We start from the raw sequence: 17,569 nt of genomic DNA on the forward strand, positions 1-17,569 counted from the left end.
AGGGATGTGGATCTGCACGGACTCGCTCTTGCACACGGACGCAGTGTACCCCCTCCCCCCCCCCGCCTCTTTTTTCCCCTCCTCCCCTCTCGTAAATTGCTGAACATTTGCTCCAAACTCTCCAAGTCACCCACGTGTTTGTCCTCCCCTTTTGCTGTCCAATTTACTTCCCGACTTCACAAAGAGATACTGGAGCCGTTTGCAGGCTTGGAGCTGCCATCCTGGGACCCAGGCCCCTCCTTAGTCTGATCTGTGCCGCCGACCCCTCCTCACTTCGGGTGACCGGGTGCTTCCCGGGCTCCAGCCCTGGCCAGACCTTCCCGCTTCCTCCTCCTCAACCCGGAGCACGCTGAATTGGCTGTTGGGTTTCACTTGCCAGGGTGGGATGGAGTGGGTGGGAAGGGCTGGCGGGGGGAACAGACCGCTCTGGAGCGCGCGCGCGCACACATAGCCCCAGTGAACCTCGCCGCACTTTCGGGGCTTCAGACACACCTGAACCGTGTCCGCCCCAGCATGGAGAGAGGCACGCCCCTGCACGCCCTCCCCTAACGGCCAGGCTAGGATCAGACCCAGGGTCCGGGTCGCTGGTGGTCATCAGACCAAGTAGGAGAGCTGCCAAGAGGGGGAGGTGACCCTTGGCCTGAACTGGGGAGGGGGCGCCCTCCACTCACCGCCTGAGTCCCTGGAACGAAGAGGGCCAGGACATCCTGGATTTCTTCAGGCCGGGTCGGTGGCCCGTCTCCACGGCGTAGGAGGTGCGGTCCATGGCGCGGCAGTACAGGTAGCGCTCGGTGTCCGAGTAGCCACGATGCCGGACGCGGCCAGTGGCCCCGCTCGAGGCGTAGCGGCCACGGGCAGCAGTGGTCGGCGGCGGGGGCGGCGGCAAGGGGGGCGGCGGCGGCGGCTGCAGCGGACCCTGGGGCTGGGGCTGGGGCGAGGGCGGCGGCGGCGGGGGCAGGTGGTGATGGGGGTGCAGGAGGCGGAACTGGGGCTGCCGGAGCGGGTACTGGTGGTGCTGCTCGTGCCTCCAGAGATGCTTTGGGGCTTTGAGCGTGGCCCCGCCGGCGCCGTCGCTGCTCTCACCGCTGGCCACCCGGGCCGGCAAGCTGCTGCCCTCCGCCTCCATCCTGGCTCGGGGCTCCGCGCCCTGCTGCCCAGCCTGGGTTCACAGCGCCAGCCGGGAGCGCCTCCCCGATGCTGCTGCTGCTGCCGCCGCCGCCGCCGCCGCGCTGCTACTGAAGCCCACAGAGCCTGGGCTCAGCTTCCACTCGAAGCCACCAGGGGTTCGGGGCTCCGTCACCAGGAGGGATCACGGATGCGACCTGGCTCGTCCTCCGTGGTCTTGGCAGACAAGTGCTCCTGGGCTCCCCGGGTCACCAGGGCTGGGACGCGCGGGTCAGGCGCGCTCTCCTTCCTCCTTTTCTTCTTCCCTTCCTTCCTCTGGGCGCCGGCGGCGAGAGTAGGAATTGTTAGCAGCTGGAGCCGCGGCAGCGCCCGCGGCTGCCGCCTCCTGCGTCCGGGGGCCCCAAACCCTGATCTCAGAGCAGCTGAAAAGTTGGACAGCTCCCGACTGGCGAGCCGGAGCTCTGACTTTCTCCAAATCCACTCCAGCCAGTCAGAAGTCAGACCCGTCCGCCAGGGCCTTCCCCGCCTCGCGCCCGCGCCGCCCTCCCCCACTGCGCCCCACTGCCCCGGAGGCTCGCTCTTCACCTCCACTTGCCTCAGTGCTCTCGGCGAGATGGGGTTTGGTGATTGCTGGCTGGCTCTCAGAGCTCGTTAACGAGCCCCATGCCGGGGCTTCCAAACACAAGGCAAATACCAGGGTTGTGACCTGGCAAAGTTGCCCAGGATGGTGTGTGCGCGCGTCGCTCAAAAACTGGATCTGGGTGAAGATCCAGTATTAAGATGAATGCAGTCTCTTTCCTTAATATAGGACTAAATATTGTGTAGATCTTTTCCCACGGCACAGAGAATTTGCAGGGGTTCTTCATGAAGATCCTGGGCCAGCTAGGATCTGTGTCGGGGGAGCAGTCCTTAATTACAGAGCCATGGCTGAGCTCGCTGGCCACAGCTGAGGCTGGGGCACCTGTCGGTGGCAAGCCTCTGGTCATCTTCAGCGCCTGCCTGTAATTTACCTTCCTGCCACTTCCAGTAGAGCACAGCTCAATTATCAAAGCATTTTAAAACCTCTTGTGCCATTATCATTCCACAGAAATTAGAGTCATATTTGGCACTGAAATCCAAATTCAAGTTTTGTTTGTCTCCTTTCTGTTAATGTTTTCCTGCAATGTCGAATGTCTTTGGGAGCCAACAGAATTTCAGAGTACAACATGGGCACAGATTCTGCTACTCCTTTTTTTGTATATTACTACATTATTCGAACATGAAATGTCAGTTGCTCAATGTTAACATAATTCTAGAATTATTCTTTGTGGCAGTTACAAGAGTACCATCCATTATTTGAAAGATAATATATTTAGGATTCACAAGAGTTTGTTGGCAGTGTAATCATTCTATTCTCTGCACATACTCAGTATTTTCATTGAATATATGTGTTTTATTCATACCACGTAATGAATACTGAAGCACCAGGATCAGGAGCCATGTCTCACACTCTCCAGAGTGCTGAAATCCAGTGCTCTCCACATAGTCAATCTCAGTACAGATGCCATTGGGAAAATAACGTCAGTGTCAACTGATGCTCACTTTGATCGTTGGTAAAGACAGTCCATGAATACACACAAGTGTCCTCTTCTGTAAGTGGCAGCAGTGAAATTAATATCATGCAGAAAACCCCCTGCATCTCTTCATGTAATTTATGCACGTATATTAGGTAGGGGAACTCTGCTCCAATGTGCACAAAATCAGAGGAAGGCCAGGTCTCAAGAGGAACAAGGCAGTTCTCCCAAGCACTGCGACCCCTTTTGTATAATAATACCATACCTGAGAAGGTTGCTCTCACCCCTTTGCAGACACATGTGTGACTAATTGCAGTGGCCAAAGTATTTGCATGCCTGCAATGGCATCAAGGCAGTATCTTCCCAAATGTGTACAGAGAGAAAAGGAAGTGTTATGTAGTATAAACTGCTATTTTCTTTTAATTCATTGCATTATTAACACTTGGAACCATTTCAAAGAAGTATACACATTTTTTTGAAATGGTTTCCACCTTTCCTTGCAATATAACATAGCAAAATATCTATCTGAAACTTCTACGCTAACTTCTGAAATACTAACGGTGCAAGTCATTTATTTTATTTATTTGAGAGAGAGAAGAGAGAGAGAGAGAGAGAGAGCTGGTTCATTGCCTAGATGCCAGCAGTACCCAGGGCTGTGTGAGACAGAAGCTAGCAGGTTGGAGCTCACTACTCAGTTATCTCATTTGGGTGACAGGGACTCAGCTACTTGAACAGTCATCTGCTGCCTCCCAGCGTGCCCATCAGTAGGAAGCTGGCAATAGACTTGAACAAGGCACTCCTGGGCACTGTGATGCAGGTACCTGGGCAATGTCTTAACCACCAGGCAAAATGCCCAGCCTTAAATTTATGATTCTCTTTGCAGATTAAACAGAATAATTCAAATCTAACCTGCTTATCATTGTCTGTTTGCCCCTTCCTTTTAATTCATGAACACTTTCTTTTGACTGTATTCCCTAGTAAATTTTAAAAAGTGGTTTTTATTGTAGAAGTAGAAGTCAAGGACATTTTAAGCTATAAGAAAATCATTTCACATGTTACTAATTTGTAGAGTTTTCAATTTTTTTATAATTGCAAAAGATTATTGATAGTAGTAGTTTATTGTGTAGCCTTTGAGGCACGGGTTCCAGCGTGCCACTTCGTAGTCACATGATCTTAAATTGTTTACCCTCTCCATCACTTCTATGCAAAATAATGTCTTTATTACCCACCACACATAATCTTGTAGTTGTTTAATGAGATAATACTTAGCACAATGACTTCTATGCAATAAATACTTGATAAAAGGTAGTGATTTTGATGATTCCTGCCAGACTTGAAGGCATCCTGAGTATTATTTTAATCAGTCATCACCAACCTTGGCTGCATTTAGGGAGCATCACATGGGGAGCTTTAAAAATGAATCACCTTGGTGTGTGTGGGGGATTCCCTAAAGCAGACAAGGGCCTTTACTAAGCCTTCCAGGTGATTCTGAGTTGCAGGGGAGGTTGGAAACCAGTGCCCTGCCTGCACAAATGAAGCCAGCATTTCTAGCCGAGGAGCCAGATAGCAGCATTTAAGAGAGGCCCAGGTGACTTCATATATCTATAACTACTACTCTAATGATATTGCCACATGCATGGTTGCAAAAACACACTATGTGCTGTTAGTTGATTTGCCCATATATATCAAAGGCACTACCAGCTTAACAGCTCATTTCTCATGAAACTAAGTACTTTATTACTTCAGCTATATGTTAAGAGAAAATCTTAAGGGTATTAAAAGTTGAGTATTCCCAGCCTTCAATTTAAAAACTCTTTACTCATCTATGGATTTGGTGCTTATAATTAAAACAACAAAACATGTAAGCTTTTCAATTGGCCCATTTGTTTTTCCTGTTTATAGGATAAAAAATACCCATTTTCTCCACTTTTTACCCATAGATATTGGAGTTTTGTGGCACAGTCCAAGAGGGTCTTTGTGAGTTTCTGGGTTACTTTTGGACATTCCTGAAAGCTATCAGCACTTACCATCAGCACATCAGTATAAAAAGTGAAAAATCAGGTAAGTGTCTTTTTCCTAAATACAAAGTTAGTTGGTTCCATTACCATAAAATAGAAATTATACACCACCATCCTTTTTTTGCCAGTGCATTTCAATTCTACCCTAACAATACAATCAATCACTCATATCCTGCCAGGCAATTAACAAGAGCGAACATTCCTATCAATAATGATGGAGATCCAACAGCAGTGATGTCAATTAAAAGCTAGCGGAGAGCAAGCACCATTTTTACCCAGAACACAGAATTAAATGGTAAACTTTAATAAGGGTTCTTTTTGATCTTGGCAATGAAATATTTAACCATACTTTTATTTTGTGCATATCCTATGTCTACTTTAATACACATGTTTTATTTGTTGAGCTGCATCAGTCTGATGTCAGTAAGCTTAAAACTGGACATTTTCATCAGCAGTTGCACAAATCCAAATTGCTGTGTAGTTAGGAACATCCAAAGGTACATTGAGAGTCTGAGATTTCACACAGGTTTGCAATCTTCAGTCAAAATCGGTTTAAGGGTGTTTCCTTGAGATATAGGAAGGGCACTTGTAGGGAGCAACTGGGAGCAACTCGGACTAGACTGTTACTGGAATTAAGACTTATTCTATGCATCTGCTCTCCCACAATATGGCGCTGGGAGAGGAGGAAACAGCTTCTACACAGCTGCCTCCAGTTCAACCAATAAACAGCAGGACCTGCTCCTGATTGGAGGAGGGCAGTGTACTCGGCGTGTGGGTAGCAGAGTTGGGATTGGTGGAAGAGGACTATAAATGAGGAGAGAGACAACATGCACAAGGAACATCTATCTGAAGGAACACCTGTGCAGTCCCCAAGAGAGCTGGCCGGCGGTGTGCCGCTCCCCCGCGGAAGTGGGGAAAGTGGCAGGGGGAACCGCCCTTCCACAGAGGTGGAGGGACGGTAGCCAAGCCGGGAAGAACCAGCAGCAAACCCGGGGAGGGCAGAGCAGACAAAAGAACAGCGCAGGGTCTTGTGTTGTTCCTCCACGAAGACGGGGAGCGACATAATGGTGCCGTGACTCGGATATGAAGCCTAGGCAGGGTTTAGTGTCATTCCTCCATGAAGAGGGGGAGTGACATAATGGTGCCGTGACTCGGATATGAAGCCTAGGCAGGGTTTAGTGTCGCTCCTCCACGAAGATGGGGAGCGACAGGCACTTAAACTTGTAAAAATCTCTATATATAATAGATAGCATTGTCAATACTACAACTAGCAAAAAATACCAGTATTAAAGTCTTTACCCCATGGTTTCCAACATATTAAGTCATTTCTAATGATTTTTTCCCTAATATGACTTAAGTGATATGCAATCAATATTAAACTAAGTAATGTTGCATTTGAGCACCCTGGTGTCTTTGACTAGCAGACTAGCAGCATTGTAATCTCAAACTGATGGGTAGCTCACTATCACCAGAAATCAATTTTGCAACTTTATAATAACTCAACTCTGCTTGCCAATTCAAGTTAAAAAAATATCACTTTATGTAATACATGCCAATTTTCCATGCAGATTTTGGTATTTTATCCATGAATACACACTAAAAATTGCATTTTCATGGAGCTTTGTGTCTTGTAGAGATAATGAATAAATAAGCACATAATTTGGAAGAGAGAGGGATATGTGTCTGTTGTAGAAACACAGGAAGTACAGAGTACAGGGACATCCAATTCTTTGGGCTCCATGAGTCTTCTTAAAGGAGAGTGGGATCTACGCTGAAGCCAAGAAGTCATGTAAAAGTGGAAATTTCTCACTTACAGGTGTATGAGCATTTGTGGATGGTGTGTGTGTGTGTGTGTGTGTGTGTGTGCGTGTGCGCGCATGCGCATGTACAGTAGTAAGGATCAAGGAATAAAGGCATTCTGAGCAGAAACTAGCAAGGCAAGCTTAGAGAGGAGAGAATTTATGGGCACTGGACATTCAGAAAATGGCAACTAATTCTGTATATTGGTGAAAACAGCTAAGGAAGTACACGGAAGCCTGAAGAATCACCTCTGAGTGGTTAACAAAAGAGGCCCCCTTCCAGATGGAGCAGGTTTTAATATTGATGGGTAGGATGGAAAAAGAGAAAAGCAACAATGTGGGAAAGGAAAGTTCATCATGTGTTTTCCCTGAGGGGATAAGGAAGGGAAGGTGAACTATATAAAAGATCTGCCTTAAACCAGACAAATGTCAACATTTCCATGTTAACAGGAAAGAAAGAAGAAAGGATGGCAGTACAATTATCACATTTCTTGAACATTTAACTTTTGGCATCCTGTCAAACACTTTTCACACAGTATTTTACTTAATCCTTGCAACACCATACTTTTTCTTGACATTTGGATGGTTTCAAAATCCTGAGTCAGCAGAGACTGAAGAACTGTGCCAGTCCACTGCAGATATTGAACACAACCTGTGTGACTGTACCTCTATATAGACAACACCTGTCCACCTGATTATCTCAATAGTCATGATTTCATCCAGCTAATATTTACTGACTACTTAATATGCCCAACACTAAATTCTGGAGGAAAAAAGTCAATTATGAAACATTCTGCCTCCCCTGTTCCCATCGGAAGAGGCAAGATCATCACTCAGTAACATTTATAAATATATCATATGGGGCTAAGTGTTATGGAACAAATTTAAGCAAGTCAGAGTGGGATGTTTAGGAATGAAGTTGTAATAAAGTGTCCAAGGAAGGATTTTATGATTAGGGAGAATATGAGCAAAACCCTGAAGTAGGAAACAGGGTGAGTCCATCTTCCAGGCTAAGAGAACAGCAAACGCAGACACTGACAGAGCAGCAAGCCTGTTGTACTTAAGGAACAGGAGAGACCAATGGTCTGGGGTAAAGTGAGGTGGAGACTGCTTGCAAACGAGGACAGGTCAACAAGGGCTGTTGGCAGTGGTAAGCATTTTGAGTCTGTTATTTGTATTCAAATGGATACACACGGTTAGATTTTAAGCTTAATTAAATTTAGACTCCCAATATTCTCTTAAAATGTCTCCTAAAGATTACATTAGAAGTTATTCTGTATGTAGAAAGAGAGTATGGCTAGAAGACATTTACTATAGTGAAGAAAATATTTCTTCCTAGAAGATTACATGTCTATATTTTATTGTAAAGCCACAAGATACTCATAAATACTTAAAGCTCTATAATGTTCCATTATTGAAATGACTATGAAGTCATGGCCCATCAGACAGTAGCATTATGTTTTAAGTGAGTAACAGTTACCAAATCCTTTAGAAGATGTCATAGAGCTTTCAAAGTGACTGGTTGGGGAGCCCTGATTACTCAAATGTTACATGTCTGTTCCAGCTGAATTTTAAAAGAGAATGGCTAACTTCTAGGGGAGTTGATAATTAAATTGAAAAAAGCATGAATCTGCATGCCTTGAAATGTCACTCTCAATCTTAAAGATGCAAAAGGGATTGTAAGGAGTTTATTGCTATGGAATTAGGCCCAACTGCCAAAGACCAAATATAGTTAACATCCTCAGATTCTTAACATTAAGATGATTTAATCTCACACTCTGAGATCTGAAAAGTAACATGTGTGGCACTAGTGAAGCAAAATATATGCATTATTTATTAATTTAGAAAAATATAAATTTAAAATAATATTTCTTAGTTTAAAATCCCTACATTAAATTGAACAGCATATTCTACCTGATGGATTTCTTCAGATGGAAGAATTATGGCAGTAACCCCATTGAAACTCATAGGGGCCATTCCTTATTTAAGGTCAGATACTCATTTAGCGTGAAAGCCTGGACTGAGCTTTGGCCAAGCTACAGGCAAAACCTGAGATCATGCCTGGATGACAAAGGGGAGAAATTAAACCCTCTTGAAAGCAAAATGTCAATGGATGGGTTATTTAATAATATCAGTGGATGAGTGGTTTAATGTTCCAGTTAATATTATTTTAGCTTTCTAATTCTGTATTAAATGACCCATCCAGTGAAATTATTAGAATAACTTTATGCCATTCATTCAAAGGATGATTTTAGAAAGATACAAAAACACATACAGTGAAAGATTGATAAAACTATTTTAATATTTAGAACTTCTATTCATCAAAAGTGATCAGGACAATGAGAGAATAAGTGAAACTAGAAGAAAATATTGTAACATGACATTATCAAGAGACTATTTCAAAATAATTAAACATTCCTCTAAATCAATAAGAAAAAAATAGAAAATTAATCAAAGTAGGAAGGGTCCTCAAAAAAATCATGGAAAGTGCTCACATGAAAAAACTATTCATGGGGGGCCCTGCACTGTGGCATAGTAGGTAAAGCTGCTGCCTGCAGTGCCAATATCACATACAGGTGCCGGTTTGAGTCCTGGCTGCTCCACTTCTGATCCAGCTCTCTGCTATAGCCTGGGAAAGCAGCAGAGGATGGCCCAAGTCCTTGGGCCTCCCCACCTGAATGGGAGACCCAGAAGAAGCTTCTGGCTCCTGGCTCCTGGCTTCAGATTGGCACAGCTCCAGCTGTTGCCACCATTTAGGGAGTGAACCAGCAGATATAAGACCTCCCTCTCTCCCTCTCTCTCTCTCTGCCTCTCTGTAACTCTGCCTTTCAAATAAATAAATAAATCGGTTTTTTAAAAAGTATTCATGGATTGCAAAATTTTTACACCAAAATAAATCTTTTAATTCCATATTCCATGAACTTTTTAAAGTCCCCTGTACATGGAAAGACAGAAGAGGGAAGCAGAACAATGACTAAATATGTGAAAAATTGATTAATTTCCTTAGGAACCAAGGAGATGCAGTAATGATTGCAGTGTGTGGGTATGTGATGTCCATTAGGTCAGCAAAATGTAGGAAGCCGGATGATATTATGTACTGGAAAAGATGTAGATCAGTGGGAACTCATATGCATTGCTGGGGGGAAAGCAATTTATGACCATTTTCTGGTAAAGGTGAACTTTCCCCTAAACTCTGATCCATAATTCTGCACAGAATAGGAAACATCTTACATGCAAACACATGCACACATGTACTCATGGACCAGAGTGTTCATAGCAGGATTGTGTAGTATTAAAACAGGTGGAAACAAACTGAACGTTTACCAAGAAAAAAAATTAACACAAATGTTACATGACGTTACAAAATACAACTACACAAAACAACTTGGAAGAATCTTAAAAACACAGGGTTGAGGGGCAGGCATTATGGCACAGTGGTTAAGTCCACGTCCCATTATCACAGGGACTAGATTCAAATCCTGCATCTGCTTGTGATCCAGCCTCCTGCTAATGCATTCCATGGAAGGCAGCGGGTGATGGCTCAAGTACTTGAGTCTCTGCTAACCTTGCAGAGACCCAGGTGGAATGTCTGGCTCCTGGCTTAAGGCTGGCACACCCTTGGCTCCTGGGGGCAGTTGGGGAGTGTACCAGCATATGGAACATCTCTCTTTCTCTGTCTGCCTCTCTTTCTCTGTTGCCCTACTTTTCAAACAAATAAATAAATAAAACTTTTTTTCAAACCCACCCTGTTGAGAACAAAGCAAGCAACGAAAGATAACAAACAGTATGCCTTCCTCATAAAGCTCCAAAACAAAAAACATAAGAACAAAACAAAACAATCCCAAGGAAAACAAAATAATATCTTTCAGTGCACTGCTGCTCAACAGGCGTTCTTGTTAAAATGCAAATTCGGACTCAGTAGGTCTGGGGCAGGACTGAAGTTCAGTATTTTTAATAAGCTCCCAGGTGGTGTCAGTGCTGCAGGTCTGTTGATCATACTGAAGAGCTAGGTTTGAGGGTATATATGCGTAAAGGATGTTTTTTAGATATAAAAATGTATATACTTCAAAATAACCAGAAGAGCTTAAAGGTTCTTAACACATAGAAATTATAAATGTGGCCGGCGCCACGGCTCACTAGGCTAATCCTCCGCCTAGCGGCGCCGGCACACCAGGTTCTAGTCCCAGTTGCCCCTCTTCCAGGCCAGCTCTCTGCTGTGGCCAGGGAGTGCAGTGGAGGATGGCCTAGGTGCTTGGGCCCTGCACCCCATGGGAGACCAGGAAAAGCACCTGGCTCCTGGCTCCTGCCATCGGTGCGCCTGCCGCAGCGCACCGGCCGCGGCGGCCATTAGAGGGTGAACCAACGGCAAAAGGAAGACCTTTCTCTCTGTCTCTCTCTCTCACTGTCCACTCTGCCTGTCAAAAAATAAATAAATAAAAAATAAATAAAAAAAGAAATTATAAATGTGTGAGGTGGTGGAGATACTAACTACTCTGATATGATTACACATTGTATACATCGCTCAAATTTCCATACTGTATTGCATAAATATGTATAAACACTACATGTCAGTAACAACAGGAAAAGTTCCCAGGTCTTGTTGATACTACAGGTCTGTGGGTCACACTGACAGGCAAGGTTTTAGAGCATACATATATGTACTTTTTTAATTTATTATTTGAAAGGCAGAGTGACAGAGAGAAGGAGAAACACAGATAGACAGAGACAAATTATCCATCTGCTGGGTCACTCCCCAAATGTCCTTAACAGCAGAGACTAAGAAATGCCAGGAACCTAGAACTCCATCTGGGTGGGTAGCAGTGATCCAAGTACTTGCGCCATCTTCGACTGCCTTCCCAGGTCCGTTAGCAGGAAGTTGACTGGAAGTGGAGTAACCAAGACTCAAATCAGCACTCTGATATGGGAGGGGGGCCACACAAGCTGCTTGACCTACAGCCCTACAACACCCACCCCTGATGTTTCTTTAATGTGTTTAGAAAGGGAAAGATTATGCAACCCATAACATGGTAGATGGTTGTTTGCTGGTGAGTGGGGAAGGAAAAAATGGTGTATGGGAATGAAGGGGCACAAAGGTGGAAACAATACACTGGCAATTCTGCAGTTCAAAAATTATATGCCCTAGGAGCCAGCATTGTGGCCAAGCAGGTTAAGCCACAGCCTGTGACACCAGCATCCCATATGAACACTGATTCTAATCTCTGCTGCTCCCTTTGAGATCCAGATTACTGCTAATGGCAGCAGAAACTGCCGCAAGTACTTGAGCCCCTGACACCCATTTGGAGACCCAGATGGAGTTCCAGGCACCTGGCTTCAGTCTGGTCTAGCTCTGGCTGTTACAGCAATTTGGAGAGTGAACAAATGGATGGAAGATGCCTCTCTCACTGTCCCTCTCTATCTCTCTGTAACTATGCCTTTCAAATCAATCAATCAATCTTTTTTTTTTAAATTAAGTGCTCTAAAACCTACTTATACATTGCACAGGATCTTTTGCATATATTGAATATTGGCTTTATAATAAAACTGATAAGGACAACAAAATCCACACAGGGCAGGGGAACCACACTGTTCCCAACAGAACAGAGAAATCTGAGATAGGGAGAAGCAATAAGCAAAGTAGAGCTGAATATCCAGGCTTTAGAAGAGAAAGTTGCAACCCATTTGTGGATACTTTGGGTCTATAAACTCCCCAAATTAAATCTCTGCCCAAATTTTTAAAATTGTGGTTGCATAAAAAATGTAGGGGGTGCAAATAGAATTCTGAGCTAAAAATAATTACTAACTTCTTTCCAGTAGAAGTCACCCTCCTCTCAAAGTTTAGCTTTGCGATGAACACTGAATTATGATAAAAGGAGGAGAGTCTGCTCCATTCTTTGTTCATGATTTCCCCATTCTGGCACAAGTTCTGAAATGCCAAATATTAACAGCCCATGCACCCGAAGAAAGTTTCTTGCACATAATGTCTAACTACTTGAAGAGACAGAGGTGTAAAATGTAGAGGGCAGGCCATCTAAATGCCAATGAGGACTAATATTTATTGTTTACAGTGAGCCAGGGATTTTTCTAACAGTTTTTCAAGAACTAATGCATTACTACTCCCATTACGCAGGTAAGGATCCTAGGCATGGACAAAATGGCAACTTGGCCAAGGGCACACAACCAGTAGATGAAGCCAGGGTTCCTTCCGACTGCCCACTCCAGAGCTCATACTCCAGAGTGTCCTGTGCACTTCTCTGCAGTTCCTGTACCTGGTCCACTATGAATACGTCTTGTAACCAAGGACATTGTCAAGTTCCGCATGAATGAAGCAGAATGTTCTATTTAAGAGAAGGAATGTACGTGTCAGGCAGAGCTGCTTTGAATTCCTAGAACTTGTGTGTTTTTGTCAAGCTTTGTAACTTTGCTGAGTCTTAGATTCCTTATCTGTAAATCAGTTATTCATGATAACAGTTTGTAAGGATCAAATAACCTATAATTACCAATCTATAATTACTAAATAAATAATCTGTAATTACTAAAAGGCATTAGAAATTTAAATCCAGGCCTCTCTTGCCTTTAGATTTGTGCAAAATACTGTTTAACGTACCTAGCAAATATACAAAAAACTGAGACATTTATGTGTTCTCTCTTCCTCCCCCATCATATGGTTATTGTAAGGAAACACAAGGAAAGGCACTCCAGATGCCCAAATTAGAGACCTTTGAGTGAAAGGAGACAGATTCCTTCCCATGTGTCAAGATTAGCCCCCAAGTTTTCACTTATAAGCCTCTAAGGGGTCTGTGAATATTTTAGGTGATTATCCAAGACCACCAAATGCAATTCCTAATGTCACTTTAGCTATTGCTAATTGGAAGATGAAAAAGTCTAACTCATTAAATTGAATGGCTTTTCCTCAAGTGACAGACGTGTTATACTTTCCAGTAGTACCACAATTCTCCCTTAAGTTCTGAAGTAAACAAAGCTGCAAAGAAGCTCTAGGCATTGACAGAAGCTGAGTTTCTTAATCTGTCCTCAAGGAATACACGTTCCTCCCAACAAGGAGGAATTAGGATCAGTACCTGGGGCACCCGACAAACTAACTTGGAGTACAGCCCAGTTCGTCGGTTGCTTTACAAATGTGACATTTTAAAGGACGTAGTACCTTTTTTTTTAATGCTGGGAAAAGGTGCTGTTTATTCTGATAGAATTATCCAGCTTCCATATAGCTTGTGAGTAGAATAGAAGAAAATAAAAACTTCAGAACAGGGTGGCAGATGGGGAATATATGGAATGGCATTTGGCACAGTGGCTAAGATGCCACTTGGGCTACCACCACACCGTATTGGAGTGCACGAGTTTTCTGTCCAATTCCAGCTTCCTGCTAATGCTCACCTCAGGAGGCAGTAGGTCATGATGGCTCAAGTGCTTGGATCTCTGCTACCCATGTGGGAGGTCTTGAGGGAGTTCTAGGTTCCTGACTTTGGCTTGGCCCAGTCCTGGATGTTGAGGGCATTTGGGGAGTGAGCCAGTGAGTATGGAAGATCTCTGCCTTCCAAATTAAAAATGAATAAATTAATTAATTAAAAAAGGAAAAAATATAAATTTACATTCAAGACAGGCTGCCCAACATGTTAGCTTTTTAACATGTTTCGCTTGCATACTCTATCTTCTTAGAGACTTGACACAATGGTGCATGATTTTGTCTGTTTTGATCTGCGTAGTTGTGACACAGTATTGGAAGAAGGAGAAGGCAAAGAACCATCATTCTGCTCAGCATGACACTACCATCTGAAAATAAATGGAAGATCCAGTCTAATATTACTAAGGCTGAGTAATTCTTCCCCCTAGCTCCATGCATGGCAAACAGCATATTTTCTTCATGCATAAATAATAGAAATCTCATCTTTTGAACACACTGAATTGTTCTGAATGCTTTGTGGAGAGTGCCAAGTGCAGATCTAGATTTATTTGCAAGTGGCTTCTGTGCAGGTTCAAATATGTGGACTCACTGACCAATTATAAACCACAGATTGGGCTAATTGGCCCAGTTCTCCTTAGACATTGGTCATGTAATCCATAAATAATGAATGTATTCAGTCATAAACAGTAGATCCAGTAGTCTCTTTGCAGTTAAATATTAGCTTTTATTTTTAAAAGTATGCCTTTCATCGTGGTTTTTAATGGAATTGGCACAACAGGCAGAAAACCCTGAGTTTTCAGTTCCAGCTTTGACACCTTCCATTGGTCCTAACTAATGACAGGTGGGTTTCATTAGATTCTCTAAGCATCAGTTTTCTCATTGTTGAGGATTATAACAGACCCAGCTTTACAAAGTTATTAATGGACTGAATTACATAAGAGATGTGAAAGACAAGGTTATATAATTAATATACATATAATACATATAATATATACATGTCATATGTATATACACAGTCTACATAATAAATATCCTATGTATATAAATAGAAACATACATTATTTTATTATATATAGTATATAAAGGGATAAAAAAGCTACTTGTATACAACTACCATTTTTTTTTTTTGCTTTCAAACTTTTATTTAATGAATATAAATTTCCAAAGTACAGCTTATGGATTACAATGGCTTTCCCCCCATAACGTACCTCCCACCCGCAACCCTCCCCTTTCCTACTCCCTCTCCCCTTCCATTCACATCAAGATTCATTTTCATTTCTCTTTATATACAGAAGATCAGTTTAGCATACATTAAGTAAAGATTTCAACAGTTTGCTCCCACACAGAAACATAACGTGAAAAATACTGTTTGAGTACTAGTTATAGCATTAAATTTCAATGTACAGCACACTAAGGACAAAGATCCTACATGAGGAGTAAGTGCACAGTGACTCCTGTTGTTGACTTAACAAATTGACACTCTTGTTTATGGCCTCAGTAATCACCCTAGGCTCTTGTCATGAGCTGCCAAGGCTATGGAAGCCCCCTGAGTTCACTGACTCTGATCATATTTAGACAAGGCCATGGTCAAAGTGGAAGTTCTCTCCTCCCTTCAGAGAAAGGTACCTCCTTCTTTGATGACCTGTTCTTTCCACTGGGATCTCACTCACAGAGATCTTTCATTTAGGTTTTTGGTTTTTTTTTTTCCCCAGAGTGTCTTGGCTTTCCATGCCTGAAATACTCTCATGGGCTTTTCAGCCAGATCTGCATGCCTTAAGGGCTGATTCTGAGGCCAGAGTGTTGTTTAGGACATCTGCCATTCTATGGTTCTGCTGTGTATCTCACTTCAACTACCATTTCTGATGTGACTCCCTGTCCTGGAGTGCTGGTTAAGTCCCAGCTGCTTCACTTCCTACCCAGCTTCTGACTAACATGTGCCACACAAGATATCAGGTGATGAGTACTTGGGTCCCTACCACACATGTGGGAGCTCCTGGATGGAGTTACAGGCTCCTGGCTTTGGCCTGGCCCGGCCTTGGCTATTGCAAGCATTTAGGGCGTGAACAGCAGATGGAAGATCTCTCTCTTTGTCTCTCTGCCTTTCAAATAAAAATTTTTAATAAAAAAGCAAAAAAAAATTTCTACAGGTGAGGAAAAGTTATCCTAAGTAACTGCCACAGATTTACATAATTAAAAAATACTTAATTTCAGTTCTAGTCAATATTTTTGCACTTTCAAAGCCTTTTATAGTTCTTTATTGAAGGAATTTACCAGATTTACCACGGAGTCAAATTTCCATTTTCAATCTGGAACCTATTTTTCTAGGAAACTATGGTAGGAAAAGTACTTAATGTCCTAAGGTAGGAGAACAGTTAACCAGTTAGCATTCGGAGCCAGCCTATTAATCCCCAATTGAAATATCATAAATGGCAATCAAGCAGGGGCAAGCAAACTGTGGCTATGGGATCAATCTAGCTTAGCTTCTGTTTTTGTAAAATTTTATGGGAACCCAGTCACAACCATTCATTGGCTAGTTGCCTGCTAGAAGTGCTACTTTCATGCTACAATGGCAGAAGTGAGGAGTCGTGACAGAGACTGTACCCCACACACACTAAAGTTGCTAAAGTACTTACTAAATGGATCTTCACAGGAGTGGTTTGCTGACTACTGACGAGTAAGAGAGTACAAGATGACAAGTTCTGTGACCAACAAGCCAGCATTCATAATACGCTCTCTAGGAGGATATACTCCCTGTTGAGTTTGGGCAAAATGTGCTTCACGGTGCTGACAGAGGACTTTAGCAGCCTCTGTGTCAGCCTCAGAGGGGCACGAGGGCATAAGAGGCTATGAGAAGTCCAGCGTGGAGCTCTGATTGAGGTGGCTCACCCCAGAGGAAACCTTTCTCCCAGGCTTCCTTGGCTGTCCTGTTTTTCTTTCAACTGAAATGTCTCCAGTATCCTCATTCTTCTGTCTCTATTTGGCTTCCTTCATCTTTTGCAAAGCTCAATGCCTTCCCTCTTTTAAGCCAAACATACTTTAAGAGCACTAGGGATATAATTATTATCTACATTTAACTGAAACTGATCCATACACAGGGCTTTTATTCTTCAAAAAACTTGGATTTCTTTGCCTTTTTCCTTCCATGGATGGAATTAAAGACCATAACTTTGAGAATTTTAAGAAAATAGATCCACGTGAAAGAAATGTTTCTAGGTGCTAATAACCCATATCACACCTCAATTATGAAGATAATCTATGAAAATACTCCTATGTTGTTAATTAGAAGCAAAATAATTTGTTCACTTGTATAAAGGAAGGTATGAAATGAAAGAAAGTAAAAAACTATTTATTTGAAAAGTAGAGTTACAGAGAGGTGTGTGTGTGGGGGAGAGAGAGAGAGAGAGAGAGAGAGAGAAAGAGAGAGAATCATTCATACCCGAATGGCTGCAAAACCAGGGCTGGACCAAGCCAAAGCCAGGAGCCAGGAGCTTCTTCAGGGTCTCCCACATGAGTGCAAAGGCCCAACCACTTGGGCCATCTGCTGCTGCTTTCTCAGGCTTATTGGCAGGGAGCTGGATCAGTAGTGCAGCAGCCAACACTTGAACCAGTGCCCGTGTGGGGTGCCACTGCTATAGATGGCAACTTAACCTTCTGCAC

The 17,569-nt window shown here is 43.2% G+C and overlaps 1 protein-coding gene and 1 long non-coding RNA gene across 14 annotated transcripts in view; one reads left to right on the forward strand and one right to left on the reverse strand.

Annotated features, from left to right (window-relative positions):
- The window catches only part of PDE4D (phosphodiesterase 4D), a 1,654,385-nt gene that overhangs the window by 964,386 nt on the left and 672,430 nt on the right, over positions 1-17,569 (reverse strand). Inside the window, exon 1 of one of the 13 annotated variants that reach the window (XM_051853766.2) lies at positions 672-3,133. The exons of the other annotated variants lie outside the window; for them this stretch is intronic. Coding sequence (XP_051709726.1) covers positions 672-1,126 — 455 coding nt within the window. The 5' untranslated portion in view covers positions 1,127-3,133. Of the gene's footprint in view, positions 1-671; positions 3,134-17,569 lie in introns of those variants that run through there. 13 annotated transcript variants of the gene reach the window in all.
- On the forward strand, positions 458-14,977 carry LOC103349626 (uncharacterized). The gene is made up of 3 exons (XR_517793.4): positions 458-781; positions 4,619-4,739; positions 12,623-14,977. It is a non-coding gene; the product is annotated as an uncharacterized lncRNA (long non-coding RNA).

The sequence above is a fragment of the Oryctolagus cuniculus genome, chromosome 14, assembly GCF_964237555.1.
Source record: "Oryctolagus cuniculus chromosome 14, mOryCun1.1, whole genome shotgun sequence".
Lineage (NCBI taxonomy): Eukaryota > Metazoa > Chordata > Mammalia > Lagomorpha > Leporidae > Oryctolagus > Oryctolagus cuniculus.